At 40.1% G+C, this 18,291-nt stretch overlaps 1 protein-coding gene across 2 annotated transcripts in view; it reads left to right on the top strand.

Annotated features, from left to right (window-relative positions):
* Positions 1 to 6,278: 6,278 nt before the first annotated feature.
* LOC127572339 (single-stranded DNA-binding protein 2) overlaps positions 6,279 to 18,291 on the top strand; it is a 299,567-nt gene continuing 287,554 nt past the window's right edge. For both annotated transcript variants that reach the window (XM_052019481.1, XM_052019480.1), the window contains exon 1: positions 6,279 to 6,367. In XM_052019481.1, coding sequence (XP_051875441.1) covers positions 6,312 to 6,367 — 56 coding nt within the window. In that variant the 5' untranslated portion in view covers positions 6,279 to 6,311. The remainder of the gene's footprint in view (positions 6,368 to 18,291) is intronic.

Raw genomic sequence — 18,291 nt, 5'->3', positions numbered from 1 at the left:
ACACGGGTGCTGGGAACCTAGTGTGTGAAAGGGAGGGCAGGAATCGTGGCCCCACTGTGTGTAAGGGAACACAAGGATGGGGGCCCCCAGTGTGTTGCAAGGAGCAAGGGAACTGGGGTTTTGGTAAGTTAAGGGGTGCGTGAGAATCAACATTTGGTGAGCCAGGTGCCAAACCACCAGTATTTCTGAATAGTTGGACAGCGGGTTACTGGGGTTTTATTGTAGTCAATATTTATTTTCTTGATCTTTTCGTCTGCCTTCACTAGTTTTACACTCTGTCCAATATTCTGATCTGAAATCCGTCTTACCACAACTATACGCTTTTTCCTTGTGTGATACTATCTTTATCTTTACTCATCCTCAAGGAAGTGTCCCAGATTTCTTTCCTCTGGATTCCATTGGTACCACTGTGATTCAGCCACACAATCTACAGCATCACTACCAACAGCAAGAAATGTTGACGTAAGATACACTTGTTGATTTTGCAGTAAGTATTAAACAAAGGCACACATTTTCAGTCATTGAAACGGAGTATTTGTAGAAGTCCTTTGATTCTATGTGGTCTCTTTACACTCTCATAACATGTTCTGAATCTCTTGGAGTACATGTACCAAATGGGGTTTTCAGCCAGGTCTATTATATGTTAAAAATGCCATCATTTTGCATCAGCCACCTATTTTTCAGGATCTACTCATTTAAAATTAAATTTTCCCCCTAGAACAGACTCCTTTTATGTTCTACTTTGTGGGATACTGATTGGTTGCATGGCTATTGTAACATTGATACTTTCATTTTCTAAAGAGTATTGATCCATCTGGTGTGCATCTAGCACGTATTGCAATGTAACAATAGAAAGTTATGTTCCTGCTTTGACTTAAATATAGGGAAAGGATTTTTTTTTATATACACAAGTCATAGTCTCCCTCAGGCTTTTGTATATCAAAACAGGAAGAACTATGAAATAATGAATGTGCTTGACAGCTGCAAAGTAATAAAAATGTGGAACAAATTCGCGTTGGGCTAAATTTTTATGAATTAGAACGTCTGTTGCAGAGCTTTGTTGAGAGTCTTTTTGATGGAAGATCAGATTGAGTTATTGGGTGTCAAAGTCAATGTGCCCAATTCAAAGCTTCACTACTTACCAGTTATTAATTTTAATGATCACAATATCAGGAAGGCTGCCTGTGCACCTGATTGTCTGCTGTCTTTGTTCGCAAACGTCTAAACTGCAAGCTCTAACTCACGGAATGTATTTTGTTCTTTGTCACAAAAGGAATAGAGAACTTATTTTTTGTTAGTTAAATAATTGTCCCGATTAACCTTCAATATTACTTGAAGTATAGATGTTGTGCTTTTATCTTATGGAATGGCTGATTAGAATTGCAAGGCCAAATGGTCTACTTCTGCTCCTATTTCTTATGTTATCCAAGTGTTTATGGAAGTAATGTTATATTTATGAGCTGCCAAACAGAATTGAATGAGTTTTAATTCCATTTGGTTGCTTATGAAGAACTTGACACAGTGTGAATATATTGTGTATATATTTTGAGGTATTCTGCTTGAGGTTCTTACGAGTTCGTTGATCAGCTGGTGAAGCAAATTGTAGTTGCAAATTTAATATATAAGTTGGAACATTATTGAAATAAATGTCAGGTATGTGTGTTATCCTTAGATTAATTGTACCAGGTATGTGTGTTATCCTTAGATAAATTATACTTCACCAGTTCACCCCCATCTATTAATTTCTTTGTTTTTCCAGAGTCCAGTATCAGATATGCTGAAGCAGCAAAGTTTACATTCAGGTCCAAAGCCAAGTATCAACCTTAGCCTTCACCCAACTGTGAGGAAAGGCAACATTATCATAAATTAAGTTTTAAACTGGCTTCTCATTCAGGTAAACTTGAAATACCCCAAGATGTTATTTAAAGAAGAGTATAGATTTCTTCTGGCATCAATACCAAAACTCCTTTCCCCAAACAATTCCATTAAAAATAAATCTCAGAATCAGAATCAGGTTTATTGTCACTGATATATGTCGTGAAATTTGTTGTTTTGCGGCAACAGTACTGAGCAAGACATAAAAATTACTATAAGTTACAAAAATCAATCAATAGTGCAAAAGAGGAATAACAAGGTAGTGTTCATGGGGTGCTTCTACTTCTTCAGGAGGATAAAGAAATTCGGTATGTCCCCTTTGACACTCACCAATTTTAATCGATGCACCAAAGAAAGCATCCTATCTGGATGCATCACGGCTTGGTATGGCAACTACTCTGCCCATGACCGCAAGAAACTGCAGAGAGTTGTGGACACAGCCCAGCACGTCACGGAAACCAGCCTCCTCTCCATGGACTCAGTCTATACCTCTCGCTGCCTTGGTGAAGCAGCCAGCATAATCAAAGACCCCACCCACCCGGGACATTCTCTCTTTTCTCCTCTTCCATAGGCAGAAGATACAGGAGCCTGAGGGCACGTACCACCAGACTTAAGGACAGCTTCTACCCCACGGTGATAAGATTATTGAACAGTTCCCTTATACGATGAGATGGTCTCTTGACCTCACAATCTACTTTGTTTGACCTTGTACCTTATTGACTCCCTGCAATGCACTTCCCTGTAGCTGTGACACTTTACTCTGTATTCTGTTATTGTTTTTATCCTGTACTACCTCAATGCACTGTGTGATGAATTGACCTGTACGAACGGTATGCAAGACAAGTTTTTCACTGTACCTTGGTACGTGACAATATTAAACCAAAATCATGGACCGTACGGAAATGGTGGAGGGGAAGACGCTGTTTGTTGGACCTGGGAAAGTTAAATCTAAATTTAAGCAAGGGAAATTGATTAACATAGAGAGTTGTGAGCTGTATGTGCCTAACTGGAATTAGTGATTGAAGCATGTCAACTTTTAAATTTCTTTCCAACCTTTTCTAAGTGCTAGCATTTGAGTGAAGGATATTTTAATGTTGGAGCTGTCTGATGGAAACCCTGGCATATGAAATTATGGAACTTAATTCAATGATAATTTGTGGGCTGGAGCTGCAAAAAAATGTCCATAGAAAATTGATTCATTAATGTCATTTGGAGAAGGGAACCCACTGCTTTCAGCCCCTCTGGTCTAAATACAACTCCTTTACTACATGATAAGGATTAGTTTTAATGTCCCCAGGGTAACTAAGGATGGGCAATAAATGCTGCTTTGACAAGCCAGTGCGCACTTGGTCTTTCGTTAAACACTATCACTAAGGCTATAACATTCCAGAAGAATGGATGCTAAATATTTCCTGTAAAATATCTTCCACTGTATCAACTCATGAGCAGTTTTGGAATTTCTACGAAGGGAACAATCATTTCTGATTGATCTAAATAGGTTACTCTGTGGATCTAGCAACAGGGAGGGCTACAGCTGTAAAAGAGAGCTGTCCCAACCCTATTACTTTTACAGGAGAACAATCTGACCCACAGAGGTACACACTAGGGTTGATAAATCCCAGAGCCTAAAGAGATCTATGGGAAGCAAGGGAGGAGAAAGCAAGGCCCCTGATGGACGTTGTTACTGATCAGGGTTGGCCAGTGTGGCTTTGTGTGGAGGAAAACTGGTCTCATTAATTTGATTGAGATTTTTTAAAGAAGTAACTAAGAAGATTGATGAAGGCTGGGTGGTTGACATTGTCTATATGGACTTCCCTAAGGCATTTGACAAGGTCCTGCATGGTAGGCTGGCCAGCATGTGAAGGCACACGGGATTCAAGGCCAGTTGGCTAATTGGATCCAACACTATCTTCATGATAGGGTCATGGTGGAAGGTGAGGGTAGTGCTGGAGGGATGCTTTTCTGATTGGAAATCTGTGACCAGTGGTGTACCACAGGAATCGACGCTGGGACCTTTTACGTTTGTGATATATATTAATGACTTGGATGTGACTGTAGGAGGTACGATTAGGAAATTGGTGGATGATATGAAAGTTAGTGGTGTTACGGATAGTGAGGAAGGTCAGCCTAGCTGCAGCAGGAAATGGACCAGACGGAAAGTTGGGCAAAGCATTGGCAGATGGAATTTAATCCTGACAAGTGCAAGATGATGCATTTTGGGAAGTCAAATAGCATATACAGTAAATGGTGGGGCGCTAAGGAACATTGATGAACAGAGGGACCTTGACAACACGAGTATATAGGACAATGAAGAAGGCATATGGCATACTTGCCTTCATAGGCAGGTTCATAGAATATAAGTGTTGGGACATCATACTGCAACTTTACAAAAGACTGGTTAGCCCACACTTGGAGCACTGCGTGCAGTTCTGGCCGCTAGGAAGGATGTGATTGCACTGGAGAGAGTGCAGAGGAGATTCACCAGGATGTTGCCTGGATTGGAGGACTTTAGTTATGGGGGGAGATCGGATGGGCTGAGCTTGCTTTCCATGGGGGTTGGGGGTGACCTGGTGGAGGTGTATAAAATTATGAGAGACAGAGATTGACAGTCAGAATCTTTTTCCCATGGTAGGGGTATCAAAACCAAAGATCTAAGGTGAGAAGAAGGAGTTTTGAAGGGGAAGTTTTTTTTACACAGAGATTATATCTGGAACTCGCTGCCAGATGAAGTAATGGAATAAGATACCATCATTGCATTTAAGAGACATTTAGACTGATGCTTAAATTGGCACGGCAAAGAAGGGAGCAGACCTAATGTGGGCAAATGGGATTGGGCATAAGGGTCAGCATGGAACTAATGGGCTGTAGGGTCTGTTTCTGTGCTGTACAACTCTATGACCCTAGAATATTCCTCAGAAGTGTTTAAAACTCTGTTCGGGGAATTTGGTTCAACTGGCGACTAAATCAAATATAAAACTGTCATCTCCTAATCCCACCTCAAAAAAATTCATTTAGAGTCTCATTGTAAAGCAATGTGCAATTTTCTTTCCTAAAACTACCCGAATCCTTTTTTCAGCGAAAAACATTCTGTTAGACTTTCCAAAAGAAACCAAAAAAACCTGATAATTTTGCTATTTGTCTAAATTTATGGATTTTGTTAAGCTTTATGGAAATCTACCTGTAAGAAGCTGGGATATTTATACAAATAATTACTATTTCAGTTGGGACACTTTTGCTGAGAGGAACACTTCCAGGTGGAAGGATCTCGCAAGCACCAAGAGTTTCAGTGGTACATTTGGTCGGTGCGCTAAGACAACCTCCTAACTAACGTCCGTAAGAGTTGAAAGGTAAAATGAATAACTATAATTATTGTACTATTTTGTTTAGGTCTTTCTGCCTGCACTGAGACAAAGTCAAGTCGACTTTATTGTCATCTGCACAAGTCCGCGTGTGCCCAGGTACAATGAAAACTTACTTGCAGCAGGCGCGGTAGTGCAGCGGTTAGCGCGACACTATTACAGCGCCAGCGACCCGGGTTCAATTCCCGCCGCTGCCTGTAAGGAGTTTGTACGTTCTCCCCGTGCCTGTGTGGGTTTCCTCCGGGTGCTCCGGTTTCCTCCCATATTCCAAAGGCGTATGGGTTAGGAAGTTGTGGGCATGCTATGTTGGGGCCGGAAGTGTGGCGACGCTTGCGGGCTGCCCCCAGCACACTCTATGCAAAAGATGCATTTCACTGTGTGTTTCGATGTACACGTGGCTAATAAAGATATCGTATGTTACACAGCTTCAGAGAAGCAGCATTCACAAGAGAAACATAAATTACACACAATTTTTACCAGAAAACAACTGAACTAGAGCAACACACACACACACACACACAGAGTGCAGGAGGAACTCAGCGGGTCAGGCAGCATCCGTGGCGGGAAATGAACAGTCGACGTTTCGGGCCGAGACCCTTCAGCAGGACAATTAGAACAAAGTAAAAACAAAGCATCTTTAACCTGAGCCGCTCTCGGTGTCTCTCCCCGCAGGTATTACCTCATGTGCTGACAGTTCGCGGCGGGCTCTGTTTTTATTTCAGGGTTGCAGCATCTGCAGGGTTGGCACCCAGCTGCCAGTGCGGTTCCAGCCGGTTTCCGAGCGGGATCCAGTCCTGGTTTTCCGCCGCGCCCGGCGGGGAGTCGGAGCCTCTCACCGGAACAGCCGGGCCTTTTTTTTCAAAAATCCGAACTCGGACGGTTTCAAATCCCCCCAACGAGCGGCAGCCACTCACCCAACCAATCGGGCCTGTCCGTCACCCGGTCGCCATGGCGAAGGGGCGGCCCCGGCCCCGGCGCCAGCCAATGGCGGCGGGCCGTCGTTGTGTCGCCATGGTGACGGGGTTGTTCCCGGGACCTGATGGCTTGACAGGTGCGTGACAATCCAGCTCTTCAAGCATGTACGCCAAAGGCAAGAGTAACACTGTACCTTCTGACAGCCAAGCCAGGGAAAAGTAAGTTTGCCTCAGCTTTTACCGGGAAACCGACCCCGGATTCAACTCCGGCGGGTCCGCAATGGTATAGTGAGGTGTCCCACTCCGGGCTGTGGGGCTGGGGGTGACAACAGTAAGTTCACCCTGACACCCAGCTGACCCAGGACAAGAAGTGGCTGCCTGTTCTCCTGACACCAGCACGCCGGGTGCACCCCGGGGCTACAGTCGGAGGGTCGCCCCACTGCTGTGTGTACAAAAAGTACAGTGTGTGGTGTGTGTGTGTGTGGAGGGGTTGAGCAGCAAACTTCAGTGGCGGCGGGTTGTTGGGGCTTGTTGCTGGTGTTGGTGCACAGGGCTGGGGGGGGGGGGGGGGGGGGGGAGAGGGGGAGCCACTCTGCTGAGGTGCAGCAGCAACTTGCCCAGCAATAGCACCACAACCACCAAGAGAAAGAAAAAGGTGCTAGAAAGGCACAAAGCAAAGACAGAGGCCAAAAAAATGGGATGAGGGAAATAGGCGTGAGCAATAAATGCTTGGTTTCGTGCCGTAATTGCATCCTGTTACCCAGAAGATGTACTCGTTGCAGCCCTGGAATATGTGTGGATTGGTGATAGGAGCAATAGTGGTGAATAACTATAGAAGGAAAGTTTTTTTTTGGGGGGGGGGGGAAACGTACCAGCTTAAATATTTTCCACATTATCACAGTTCCGAGTTGGTGCATGGATAGTAGTTACTGCTCTCCACTTGGTCGCCGTTTACAAGATGCTGTTCAGTCAACTGTAGAAGTCATGTTGTTGTTGCGACGGGTAATAAAACAAACACTCAAAGCTGCACATTTTGTTTTACATAATTTTGGCTTATTTGGCAGCGGTAGACTTGGATCTATTTCTGCTGAGGCAGAGCTGGAGGATGGCTCGAAGTACTAAGGATCGGAGTTTGTCTTGGGTTTCAATTATAAGTTTAAGAATTTCATAAATGTGTCTTTAATTGGCAAACAATACTGGGATTCTGACCGAGTGAGCAGCCAAGTCTAAGTTGCGTGGAGTCTCCCCTAGTGCCATGTTACACCACGCTGCTTTAGGGATAACCATACAAGAGGAAAACAAGTGAATGTAATCTACCATCTGTAACTTTTTTTAATTAAAAGAAATAATAGCCATTTGCTTTGAATTACTCATTCAAGTTGCATTTAGCTGTATATTAATATTTGTTGGAAGTAAGAACAGATCTAAATGTTATTGTTTTCAACTGATGCTGTAAATGAGTCTTAAGATAGCAATACTTTTAATTAAGATCAATACAACTTAGCAAAAAGTGATGGTATAATTTATTAAATGAGTATTTAAGAGGATGATTTTGTATTTGAAAAGGAGGGCACATGAACTGCTTCTTGCTTTTGTCATTATTTCTACATCGGTATCTACATTTGCGGTAGTTATGGTGCTTGTAAGAAATACATTGAAGAGAAACAAGCTGTTTTGGCATGGGGAATGAGACATTGCTCTTAATTAGGACTGTTCGTGTTGCTTGCATCTTATTTGCTTTCTTTTAAAACATACCAAGGAGTAAAACAATCTACTAAATAAAAAAAGGGACTAATGTCAGTAAATGCAAAAGTAGAGTGACTACATTTAAGTTTCTAAAATGTACCTTTTCAAATCAAAATTTACATAATTATTCAATGAACAGTTTTGCTCTTCAGTTCCATTATTTGTTTGAGGCTGATTGTGAAAGTGAAATATATGTTTTTGGAACTCTGCTTCTACACCATTCTTTGTTTACTAATGCCTGTGAAATTAACATTTATTAAAGCCTTAAAGAAAACATGCCTGTATATTTAATTTTCAGTAGATCTACGGCTGAAATCTGATATGATGTGGTTTCTTACAACAACCATGTCTCATTCACAAACTTATCATGTAGCTCACTTGTGAAGGGAATATCAGACAGGTTTTACGTAATACTTTCATAACACGGGTTTATATTTACCTAAGGTATGCACTTTTTGAAGATGGCTGAAACCTCAATTCAACTACACTTTTAAGAGCAGAAATAAAAAAGAAACTTATTAGATCGTGAAGGGGATAAGGAAGCAAGATCCTTGCTTAAAAATTTAATTAGCATTTGTAAACAAAGGTGCAGTGGATATGTGATTGCGAGACTGGCTGTCAGAAAGATGATGGTGCAGTTCTGACAACAGCACGTTGTATTTTGGAGCACTGTTATCATCAGTGCATAACTTACAGCCTAAAAATGAGGGCACCACCAGTTGACTTCTCCGTTGCTCTTTCATGGAGGCTGAATTAAAAGTATCTGCAGCAGCCAACAGCTTTTAATGTATTTATGTGCAGTAGCTACATGAGGTTTTTCATCGACGTGTATCTGAACTTGGGTGCTAAGATTATAAATTTATGAAATGAAACTCTGTATGCAGTTGCGGTCTGAAGGATGCTTTCCACAAACACCTTTCTTTTCAAAGTTAGCGTGAGCTGTATTGTCAGAATCAGGTTTATCATCATTGACATATGTCGTGAAATTTGTTATTTTGCGGCAGCAGTACAGTGCAAGATAAGAAACAGAAGATGCTTCTACTTTGGAAAGATTTTTACAAACTGCTGGAAATGATTTAACTTGTATCTGTACACTAAAGTAAAAACTAAAGTTACTTGACCTTTAACTTACTGAATTATTCCTCAAGTGCCATAAAGAAGGATACTAGGACAAGAATGATTCTTGATCATAAGTTTTATCATGAGTGGTGATTGGGAGAAGCCTTATACAGACTTTATCTGTGTGATTCACACTGGATTGTGAAATTTCAGTTCAGTGGCATTGAAGTAGGATGTTGGTGTTCCTTGGATCTGCCAATTAAATGTCATATCAGAATCAGGTTTATTATCACTGTCATATGCCATGATACTTGCAGCTGCATGGCGTTGGACTGGTCTGATTTCGGGATGTCTACTTACATAGCCATAAATGTAAAATGTATAAATCTGATTTGAATCATAATTCCAAGAAAAAAAGTACCAGTAGTAAAAGAGGAAATGCTGGAAATACTCAGTGGATCAGGCAGAATGTGCAGAGGGAGAAAGTGTTAACATTTCATATTGATGATCTTTTATCGGAACTCAGTGCTGATGAAAGGTTATTTACTTGAACAATTAATTTTATTTCTCTCTCCACAGATGCTGCCTGATCTGCTGAGTATTCCCAGCATTTTGTTTCTGTTTTGGAATTTAAACATGTAGTTTTTATTTTTACTTGTATTACTTGAGGAGTAAAACACCTGTAATGCTGCATATACTTGTATAATTTAGATGATTTGTAGTGGTTTAATAGTTCTGCCCCAGTGATGCTACAGCGGAACTCTTTGCAAAAGCAGAGAAGTCACTGTCTGCCAATAAATGGACAACACTTAATGCGACAGCCTGGTGTGCTTCTGGGCACTATTTTAACATAGTCATTGATAAATTCAAAAGAAAAAAAATCCAATAAAATAACTGCTGGTGGAATTTTGTGAATGTGTAAGTCATTCATCCACTCATTGCCAACTGTGAATTCGGGATTAAAACGTATGCTCTCCGAATTCTTCCATCCAGCCATTGGAAGTAATCTTGGAGATTACAATGAAATATGAAGAAAAGGTTTCTTGTTTTATAAAATGTTACTATTGTTAGCCATTGAAACGAACAGCGTTCTCCATTTGAATGTATGACGTGATTTGGTGTGGGAAATTTGCATTGAAAATGAACAGGAAGTGATTTGGATACTTCTGCTGGAAGTTCCAAATCATCAGTGATGTATGTGGTTTGTACACTGTGTTACTAAAATTCTACAGTGCTGAAGAAGTTAGGTAAGAGTTACTGGGCTTGACAGCACTTTAAAAATTATTGCAAGAAAGGAGGCACTACAACTGGCTGTTGTAGTGGAGAGATCTTTGTAAGAGTTTGGAACAAGGTTCCACTCTCCTGTTCAGTGTGAAAGTGTGGACGATGATGATGGTTCTCGGGCAGACTGGGAGCACTGGCTTTATTTCATGCCCCCAGTGTGTGCAGTATGTGATACTACTTCGTTATGTCCTGCTGGGATATTTGAAGAGTAAAGTTGTTGGGTTATGCAGCATGGAAATGGGCCTTTCGGCCCAACTTGGCCGTGCGGACCCAGTTGCCGACCTAAGCTAGTGCCTGTGTTTGGATCCTATTCCTTTAAACTTTTCCTCTCTATAAAGTCAGTTTGTATGAGAAAATATAATTTGGAGGATATACTTGTTTTTCCTAATAGTATTGATATTAATTGTGTTATTCACAGTATGTAAACATAAAGTGTAACTTACCATAAGAATGCATCTCCATTGATATTGGAATTGAATGACCCCAAAAAGTGACCACTGATTTTTCTTTGTCTGGTGACCGTACAACAAATGCATGGACAATGATGTTTGGATACTTCAGTTGGTCGACCAAAGTCCTGTGGAGAGCGAATGACTTTGTTGTACTTACTCTGTGTTAATGTTCTATGTGAGATGAGCCTTGGAAGGGATACTAGAAATATTTTAACAAAAATTTGTTGGTCTCTATCCATTTCTCGGCCCCATATCTATCAGAGTTGAATCACTACCGTAAATGATGCCGTTTTCCCCTCTTGTTTCCTTTCAGTATGTTTATGGAAGATGAGTGTGAGGTGTTGTGGATAGCACTGTGGGCCTATCTAAGATGAGTGGAGGACAAGTACTGTAAATTTGTTGGTTACTCTGTGTTATGACTGCAGGCTTTGGATTTTTATCAGATAGTTAGTAGTTCCCTCTTTCTCCGTAACTTCACTTGCCTTCATCTTCAGCCTCATTTGCTATTGAAAACCTCACCCATGCCTGTGGTTCCACCAGTATTCAAATAGCCCAATGCATCTCTTGTGATTCATCCTCCATAAACTTTGGCTTATTGAATTATTTGCTATCTTTGCTACCTCCACAATAAGCCTTACTTTGTCTCTACTGACCTGCATGGGTGATCAGTGCCCCATATCCATAAGATTTTCACTCTTGTGTTTAAATCACTTCATCGCCACATTTTATTGTGTGGAATTTCCTCTGGTTCTACATGTTACCCTTTACTCAGGCTTCTCATTCTTTTACCTGCTAACAATCCCTCCACTCCTCCTTCCTTCAGCATTTCATTGGCAGTGATGCTTTCTGTTCCCTGGTCTGTATGCTCTGAAGTATCTCCCTAAACTGATTTTAAACATTTACTGCCTCTTGCCCTTTATGACACTCCTTTGTATCCATCTCTTTTGATCAAACTTTTGATAGTCCAATATCTCTGTTGATTCAAAATTTATTTTTGTCTACTTGTTCCTTTGTGAAGTACCTCTGTGAAGTTCAGGAGCATAAAATAACTAAATGCTAAACTGGAAGTCTGATCTTTTTGAACTTTCTTTTAACTTGGGTGTGCTTTAAATGTGTTTCAAATTGCTATGCAAATTGTGATTTCCACGTGTGTAAACCAAAATGTCGTATACTTCGCTGTAAGTTTTAAGTAACCGAATATGAGAAGTAGCTTGAAAAATCCACCAGTGATGCAACAGTGGATAAAAGTTTATAAATTGTTCTAAATAAATTCCTTTGGTGTATTTTTTTTGGTATGTCCAAAAATAGTTTTGAAAATATTTTGCTAAAGCTGAAGAAATTAATTTGCTGCTTTACCGTTGTTTCAAAAATTCTTTGTGCTGCAATATTTCATTTAAAATTAATTGATTTGTTGGTACTTGGAGGGTTGACTTGAAAATTATAGTATGGTTTTGCATTATTGTTGTAATTGTCTTTTCAGCATAGTGATAAACAACCAGCAGATAAATCTGGTTCATTTGGACTGCTATTGAGAATATTATTTGCAAACTAACATGAACATTGTGACATGAGTATTTGTATATTACTGTTTCATGTAACAGTTTAAAAAAAATTGCACTGACATACCAGATCAGTTGCATGTATATATTTTGGCTCTGGGGCAGTAGAGAGGTCAAATTGTAGTAAGCTTTGGTTTTAAACTTCATGTTGCTGCTTAGCTACCTTTCAGTATTTTTTTTTGCTGGTAATTCCAATTCTGGCATATATGTAGAACCCAGAAATGTAATGGTAAATTCACCATTCTGTTGGGAGTCTTTGGAATCCTGTCTTGCAGTTAAATTTGTTAGCTACTTTAGGATAATAATAATTTTATTCATAGAATAAAAAAAATGCAGCACAGGAAGTTTTCTTTAAAAAAAAATTGCCTAAGAATGCCTGAAAATTAGAAGATTGAGCCAAAAGTCAACAATATTTTTCAATTCTTTTGGAAAATTCCTGTGTTTTTAATACTATTCTATGAAAAAGGAACCAGACATAACATTTTAATGTGAGGTAAATGTCCTGAAAAATATTTGACAATTTTTTTTTTGGATTCTGGATATGACAAGTCTTGTAATCAGAATACATCCTTCAGCTACCCTGAGCTTTAATCCCCTGTAGAAGAATCAGTTCTTTGCCCCAGAGACAATTATGGCTGCACCAGAGGCGATGTTATAATGCAATTACATCTTTACCTTGCCACTTTCTCTTTTGTGAAAATGGCAATTCTGGAATTTGTCTTGGTTACTATACCATATTATGCTTCTTAAAATAAGGGCGTTAATTCTCTTCCATTGTTTTGATCTTGAAATTATTTGTCATCTGAGTTGCCCATACATTCATTCACTTTGGGGAAAATTGCCTGGGAACTTCTTGTTGGATGGTTACATGTCTGGATACAAATGAAGCCCATTTTCCCAACCTATTTTTTTTCCTCATTAGGATATTGGATTTGCTGAGCATATAAAGTCTTGTCAAAAATGCTTTGTTTTCTCTGAGCTTCTTCTAAAAATGATGCAGTTCTCCAGAATCCCTCAACATTTGGGCTTTGCCCCATGGCAGTGTAACATCTGTGTCTAATTCCCATGTGGATGAATCTTTCAGGAGCTTAGAAAATCTGTTGATTGCATCATATGGAGTCAATAGTCACCAGGAATCTGAGAGGGAATCTTTCATGGACGATTGAATCTTCTGTGGTTCATCACCACTAAAGGCACGCACACATGGCATGCGTGCTGAAGCACACACATGCCATTTAGCATAAATCATACTTTCTTTTTAAAAAAGTATTACACAATTAAACTCTGTGTCCTCCTCCTTCTGAAATATTGGAAATGTACATCAGATCATTTGTGTTTGTGGAGAGGGTACAGAGTTAATGTTTTAGGTTGATTACTTTTCCTTAGAACAAGGAAAAGTAACAAGACAGATATGTTGTATGTTACAGAAAAGGTGGAGATGTTGAGAGAACAAAGGGAATACCTATGAAAGGATGGAGACCAGTTGAGACAAGTGATTTGTCTGTTTGAGAAAGGATAATGAATTGCAGTTGATCTGCCTGGAGGAGATGAGATGAATGAGAATGGAGGAGAGAGGGAAGAAAACAATGTTGGAATGGAGAGATATTAAATACCACAGTTGCTGATGTGAAAATACTCAGCAGGCCAGTTCTGATACAGATTGCAAAGACTGGTTATCTTAAATTGTTGATATCAGTGTTGAATCCTGAAAGGAATAATGTGTCTAGTCGGAAGATGAGATGCTATTCTTCAGGTTTATGTTGGAAAAGTGAAAGGTGCCAAAGAAGGGAAAGTCAGCAGTCGAGTGGATAGAGAAAGTGACCAGCAACTTTAAGCTCTGAGCCCCCCGTGCGACTGAACAGAAGTGTTCTGCAAAGCAGTCACTAAATCTGCATCTGGTTTCTCTGATGTGAAGGTGACTGTTTTATGATTGCTGAACACAGTAAACTGGAAGAAATACAAGTGAATTCTGTTTTGCATAGAAGTTGTTTCTGGGTCTCCAGATGTTGAGAAGAGATAAAAGGGCAGGTGTTGCATCTTCTGTGTTGGCACAGGGTGTTGCCATGAGATGGGGAGTAAATGTTGGTGTAAATGAAAGAGTGAACCAGGGAGCTGTGATGGGAAAAGTTCTTTTGGAATGCTGAAAGGGAGCGGAAGGAAAGATTTGAGGCTGGTTGGGTGGAGGTGAGGGGTACCCTATCCATGTACTGTGGGGCGGCGGGGGGGGGGGGGGAAGGTAGGAGAGGGGTTTAGAGCAGAAATGCAATGAGGAGGGTGGAAGCAAAAGTCCTAGTTCTCACATCATTGATCTGAAGCATTAGCACTTTTTTCTTTCTCCACAATTGCTGCCTGACCTGCTGAGCATTACCAGAATTTTTATTTTTATTTTTTAGGATTTCCAGCATCTATAGTTTTTTTTCTTTTTTGTGTTTTGAAGCTCCATTGGTTAAATGATTTTTTTTAATAACACTGCAGGGTCTGTTGCAAATAACATTGAACAGCATTTAGACTTGCCCTTTTAGTGTAATGCTAATATTACATATTAACCTTCAGTACCAGAGTAAAACTTCTAAATTACTTCTCTTTACAAAAACTAGTTTTGAATAAACTTACTTAGAAAATAAAATCACATCTGTGGTTTAAAAACTTGGTATAATGTACCAATCTTCCTTTTCAATTAGAAAATAAGAATTTGAAGCAGAAGGAGGCCATTCGATTCCTTTATTACCTTCTCTGCAGTCCGATCATCAGTGATTTCACTTACCTCGGTGCCACCTTTCCTGCACCAACCCTATGTCCCTTGATTACCTTAATATTTAAATATCTGTCAGTCTTTCTGTGTTTGGAATACACTCAGTGATGGAGCTTCCAGAGCTTTCCTGCATTATGAATTCCAAAGTTTCACTACCCTGTGTGTGTGTGGGAGGGGGAAAGAATTTCTTCTCGTCTCAGTCCTGACTGGTTTAGACACCCCAGCCAAGGAACCATCAACTCAGAATATAGGCTGAGTCGGCTTAATCTCTCCTAATATGACAAACCTGCCAGCCCAGTAATCAGTCTGGTGAACCTTTTTGCTGTCCTCGCTCTATGACAAGTATATTCTTCCTTAGATTGGGAGTCCAGACCTGTATGAGGTATTCTTTATGTGATGTCACCCTGGCTTTACACCATTGGAGCAAGACATTTACACACTTGTACTCCTCTTCCATAAAGGCCAACATACTATGTCTTTCTAATTGCTCGTTGAAACTGCACATTCTGGTGATTCTAGAACAAGGGCGTTGTGGCCCTTCAGAACAAATTGGTTTATTATGGTCACATGTACTGAGGTACAGCGAAAATCTTGCATACAGTGCATTGAAGTAACAAGGTAAAAAAAAAACAACAGAATGCAGAATAAAGTGCTACGGAAAGTGCAGTGCAGGAAGAGAATAACGTGCAAGGTCATAACAAGGTAGATTGTGAGATCAAGAGTCCATCTTATCGTATTAGGGAACTGTTCAATAGTTTTATAACAGCGGGATAGAAGCTGTCCTTGAGCCTGGTGGAATGTGCTTTCAGGCTTTTGTATCTTCTGCTGATGGGAGAGGTGAGAATGTCCAGGGTGGGTGGGGTCTTTGATTACGCTGGCTGCTTTACTGAGGCAGCGAGAAGTGTAGACAGAGTCCATGGAGGGGAGGCTGGTTTCTGTGATGTGCTGAGCTGTGTCCACGACTCTTTGCAGTTGTGGCCCTATACCTTTTTATATTTTGTAATTATAAGATAAAGGATCCCTTTTCTATTTATTTTACCAAGTTAGACAACATTCACATTTTTCCACATTATATTTTATCTGCCATGTGGTTGCCCATGTACCTTGCCTCTATAAATCCCCTGGAACCTCTCTGTATTCCTCTCGCTGTCTACATAGCCACCCAGCTTTGTATCAGCAGTAAATTTGGATATCTCATACTGGATCCCTCTTGATTATTGTTAAAGATTGTGGCACCTACACAGATCCACGTGGCCTCCCACAAGTCGCGGTTTCATTTTTGTTACTCTGTTATTTGTCCATTAACCAGTCCTCCAATTTATGTCAGTATATTACTCTTGATACTTTCTGCTTTGTTTGTTTAATAATATCTTGTGTGTATGTGGCACCTTATTGAAAGTCCAGATGCATCATATAAGCTGGTTTGCTCTTGTGGTTCTGCTAGCTACAACCTCAAATGATTTGAACAGATTGGTCAAACATACCTCCATGTTGCTTCTGCCCAGTTGCAGTATTAGTTCACAAGTGAATGTTAAAATTTGATGTATTCCATAATGAGAGGCTAAATGATTCATAGTTCCTTGTATTTTGTCTCTTCCCTTAAGTAATAGGAGTTACATTTGCTGTCTTCCAAACTGTGGGAATGATGATAGAATCTATGCAGTCATTGAAGATGGCACCAGTTCATCCACTATCTCAACAGTTATTTTTGCTAAAACCCTGTTACACAGGCCATCAGATTTTGGGGTCGTCAGTCTTATGGTAGATTTTTAGACATGTTAAATTTTTTTAACTCATCATTTATTCTAGACATGAAACAGACACAATTTATTAAATTTCTGTGATTTTTTTTTTTCAGATTCACCAATATAACTTTTTTTTCCTAACTCGGTCTATAAGGGACTCGCATTAACTCTTACTGAGTTTTTTCAGATATTTGTTGAAGCTCTTGTAATCTTTTTATCTTTCTTATTAGCTTATTCCTGTGTTTTACTTTTCCTTCCCTAATCAATGCTTTGGTCCTCCTTGCTGGAGTCTGAAATCTTCCCAATCCTCAAGCTTACTGCTTTCTTGGGAAAATGCTTACAGTGTTGTCAATGATCTTATGGTTTCAATAATTTCTCTTAATAGTCTAGTCTAGAATGCTTTGTTGATTTCTTGTTTGCCTTGAAGCGAATAGATGTTACTTATAAACTGTGGCTATCTTTCCAAGAATTAATCTGTCATTGGTTTACTGTAATATTTCTTGTAACATAGGAGGCCATAGTTTCCACACCAGTAATCCGGTTAATCCCACTTCTCCAGTTATTTCCTGGTAACATGTTGTTTTTCCCATGTTCATCAACTTCCCCAATTCTTCTGCTAGTCACCCAAACTAGGGACAAAAAACAAGTGGCTGGAGGAACTCGGTGGGTCAGGGAGCACCTGTGGAGGCAGAGAGATGGTTGATGTTTCAGAACCCTGCATCAGGACTTGCTAGGGCTAAGGGATACTTCGTAGCAGCCAGGTTGCCTACCAAACACCTGGGATGAAGTCACGCAATCATGGGGAGAACATGGAAACTCCATACAAACACACCTGAGATTAGGATTGAACCCAGGTCTCTGAAGTTGTGAACTGCTGCCTACCTGCAACACTATGCCATCCATAACGTCTTTTAATGTAGTTTTCCAACAATGTAGCTTAATCATGCCAAATGCCTTTATTGAGATCTAAAATAAAACCAGAAAATGCTGGAAACACGAAGCAGGTCAGGCAGCACCTAGAGATGGAGAAACAGCAAATGTTTTGGGTTCGAGAACCTTCTGTTTTTATTTCAGATTTCCAGCATCTGCAGTTTCTTTTATTTTCAGTTATTCAGACTTTGTTTGCTTTATCCAGATTTAAAACCCTAGTTTCAGATTTAACTAAACCACTTTCAGTCAGAAGACATCAAGAAGTTTGACAGAGGGCTAACAGAGAGAGAGAGAGAGAGAGACCTTACATTGGTTCTGACACTGGGAAAGGTTGATTATCTGACATTGTTGAATTTAGTATTCAGCCTCAAGGGCTGCAATGTGCTAGGTGAAAGGTTCTGTTCTTCAAACGTATGATAAACTTCATTGGAAAAGTGTAGGAGACCAAAAGCAGGGGTCAGAGTGAGATGGAGAATTAAGGTGACAGGTGACTGGAAGTTCAGGATCATCCTTTAGAACAGTACGGCAATCCTCTCCAAAAGCAGTCACCTATTCTATGCTCAGAATTGCAGTACAGTAGATTGGAAGTCATGCAAGTGAATTGCTCCTTCAACTA

This window comes from Pristis pectinata, chromosome 7 (genome assembly GCF_009764475.1).
Source record: "Pristis pectinata isolate sPriPec2 chromosome 7, sPriPec2.1.pri, whole genome shotgun sequence".
NCBI classification, from domain to species: domain Eukaryota; kingdom Metazoa; phylum Chordata; class Chondrichthyes; order Rhinopristiformes; family Pristidae; genus Pristis; species Pristis pectinata.
Note: the sequence above shows the minus strand (reverse complement) of the source record. Positions and strands in the feature narration are given on the sequence as shown.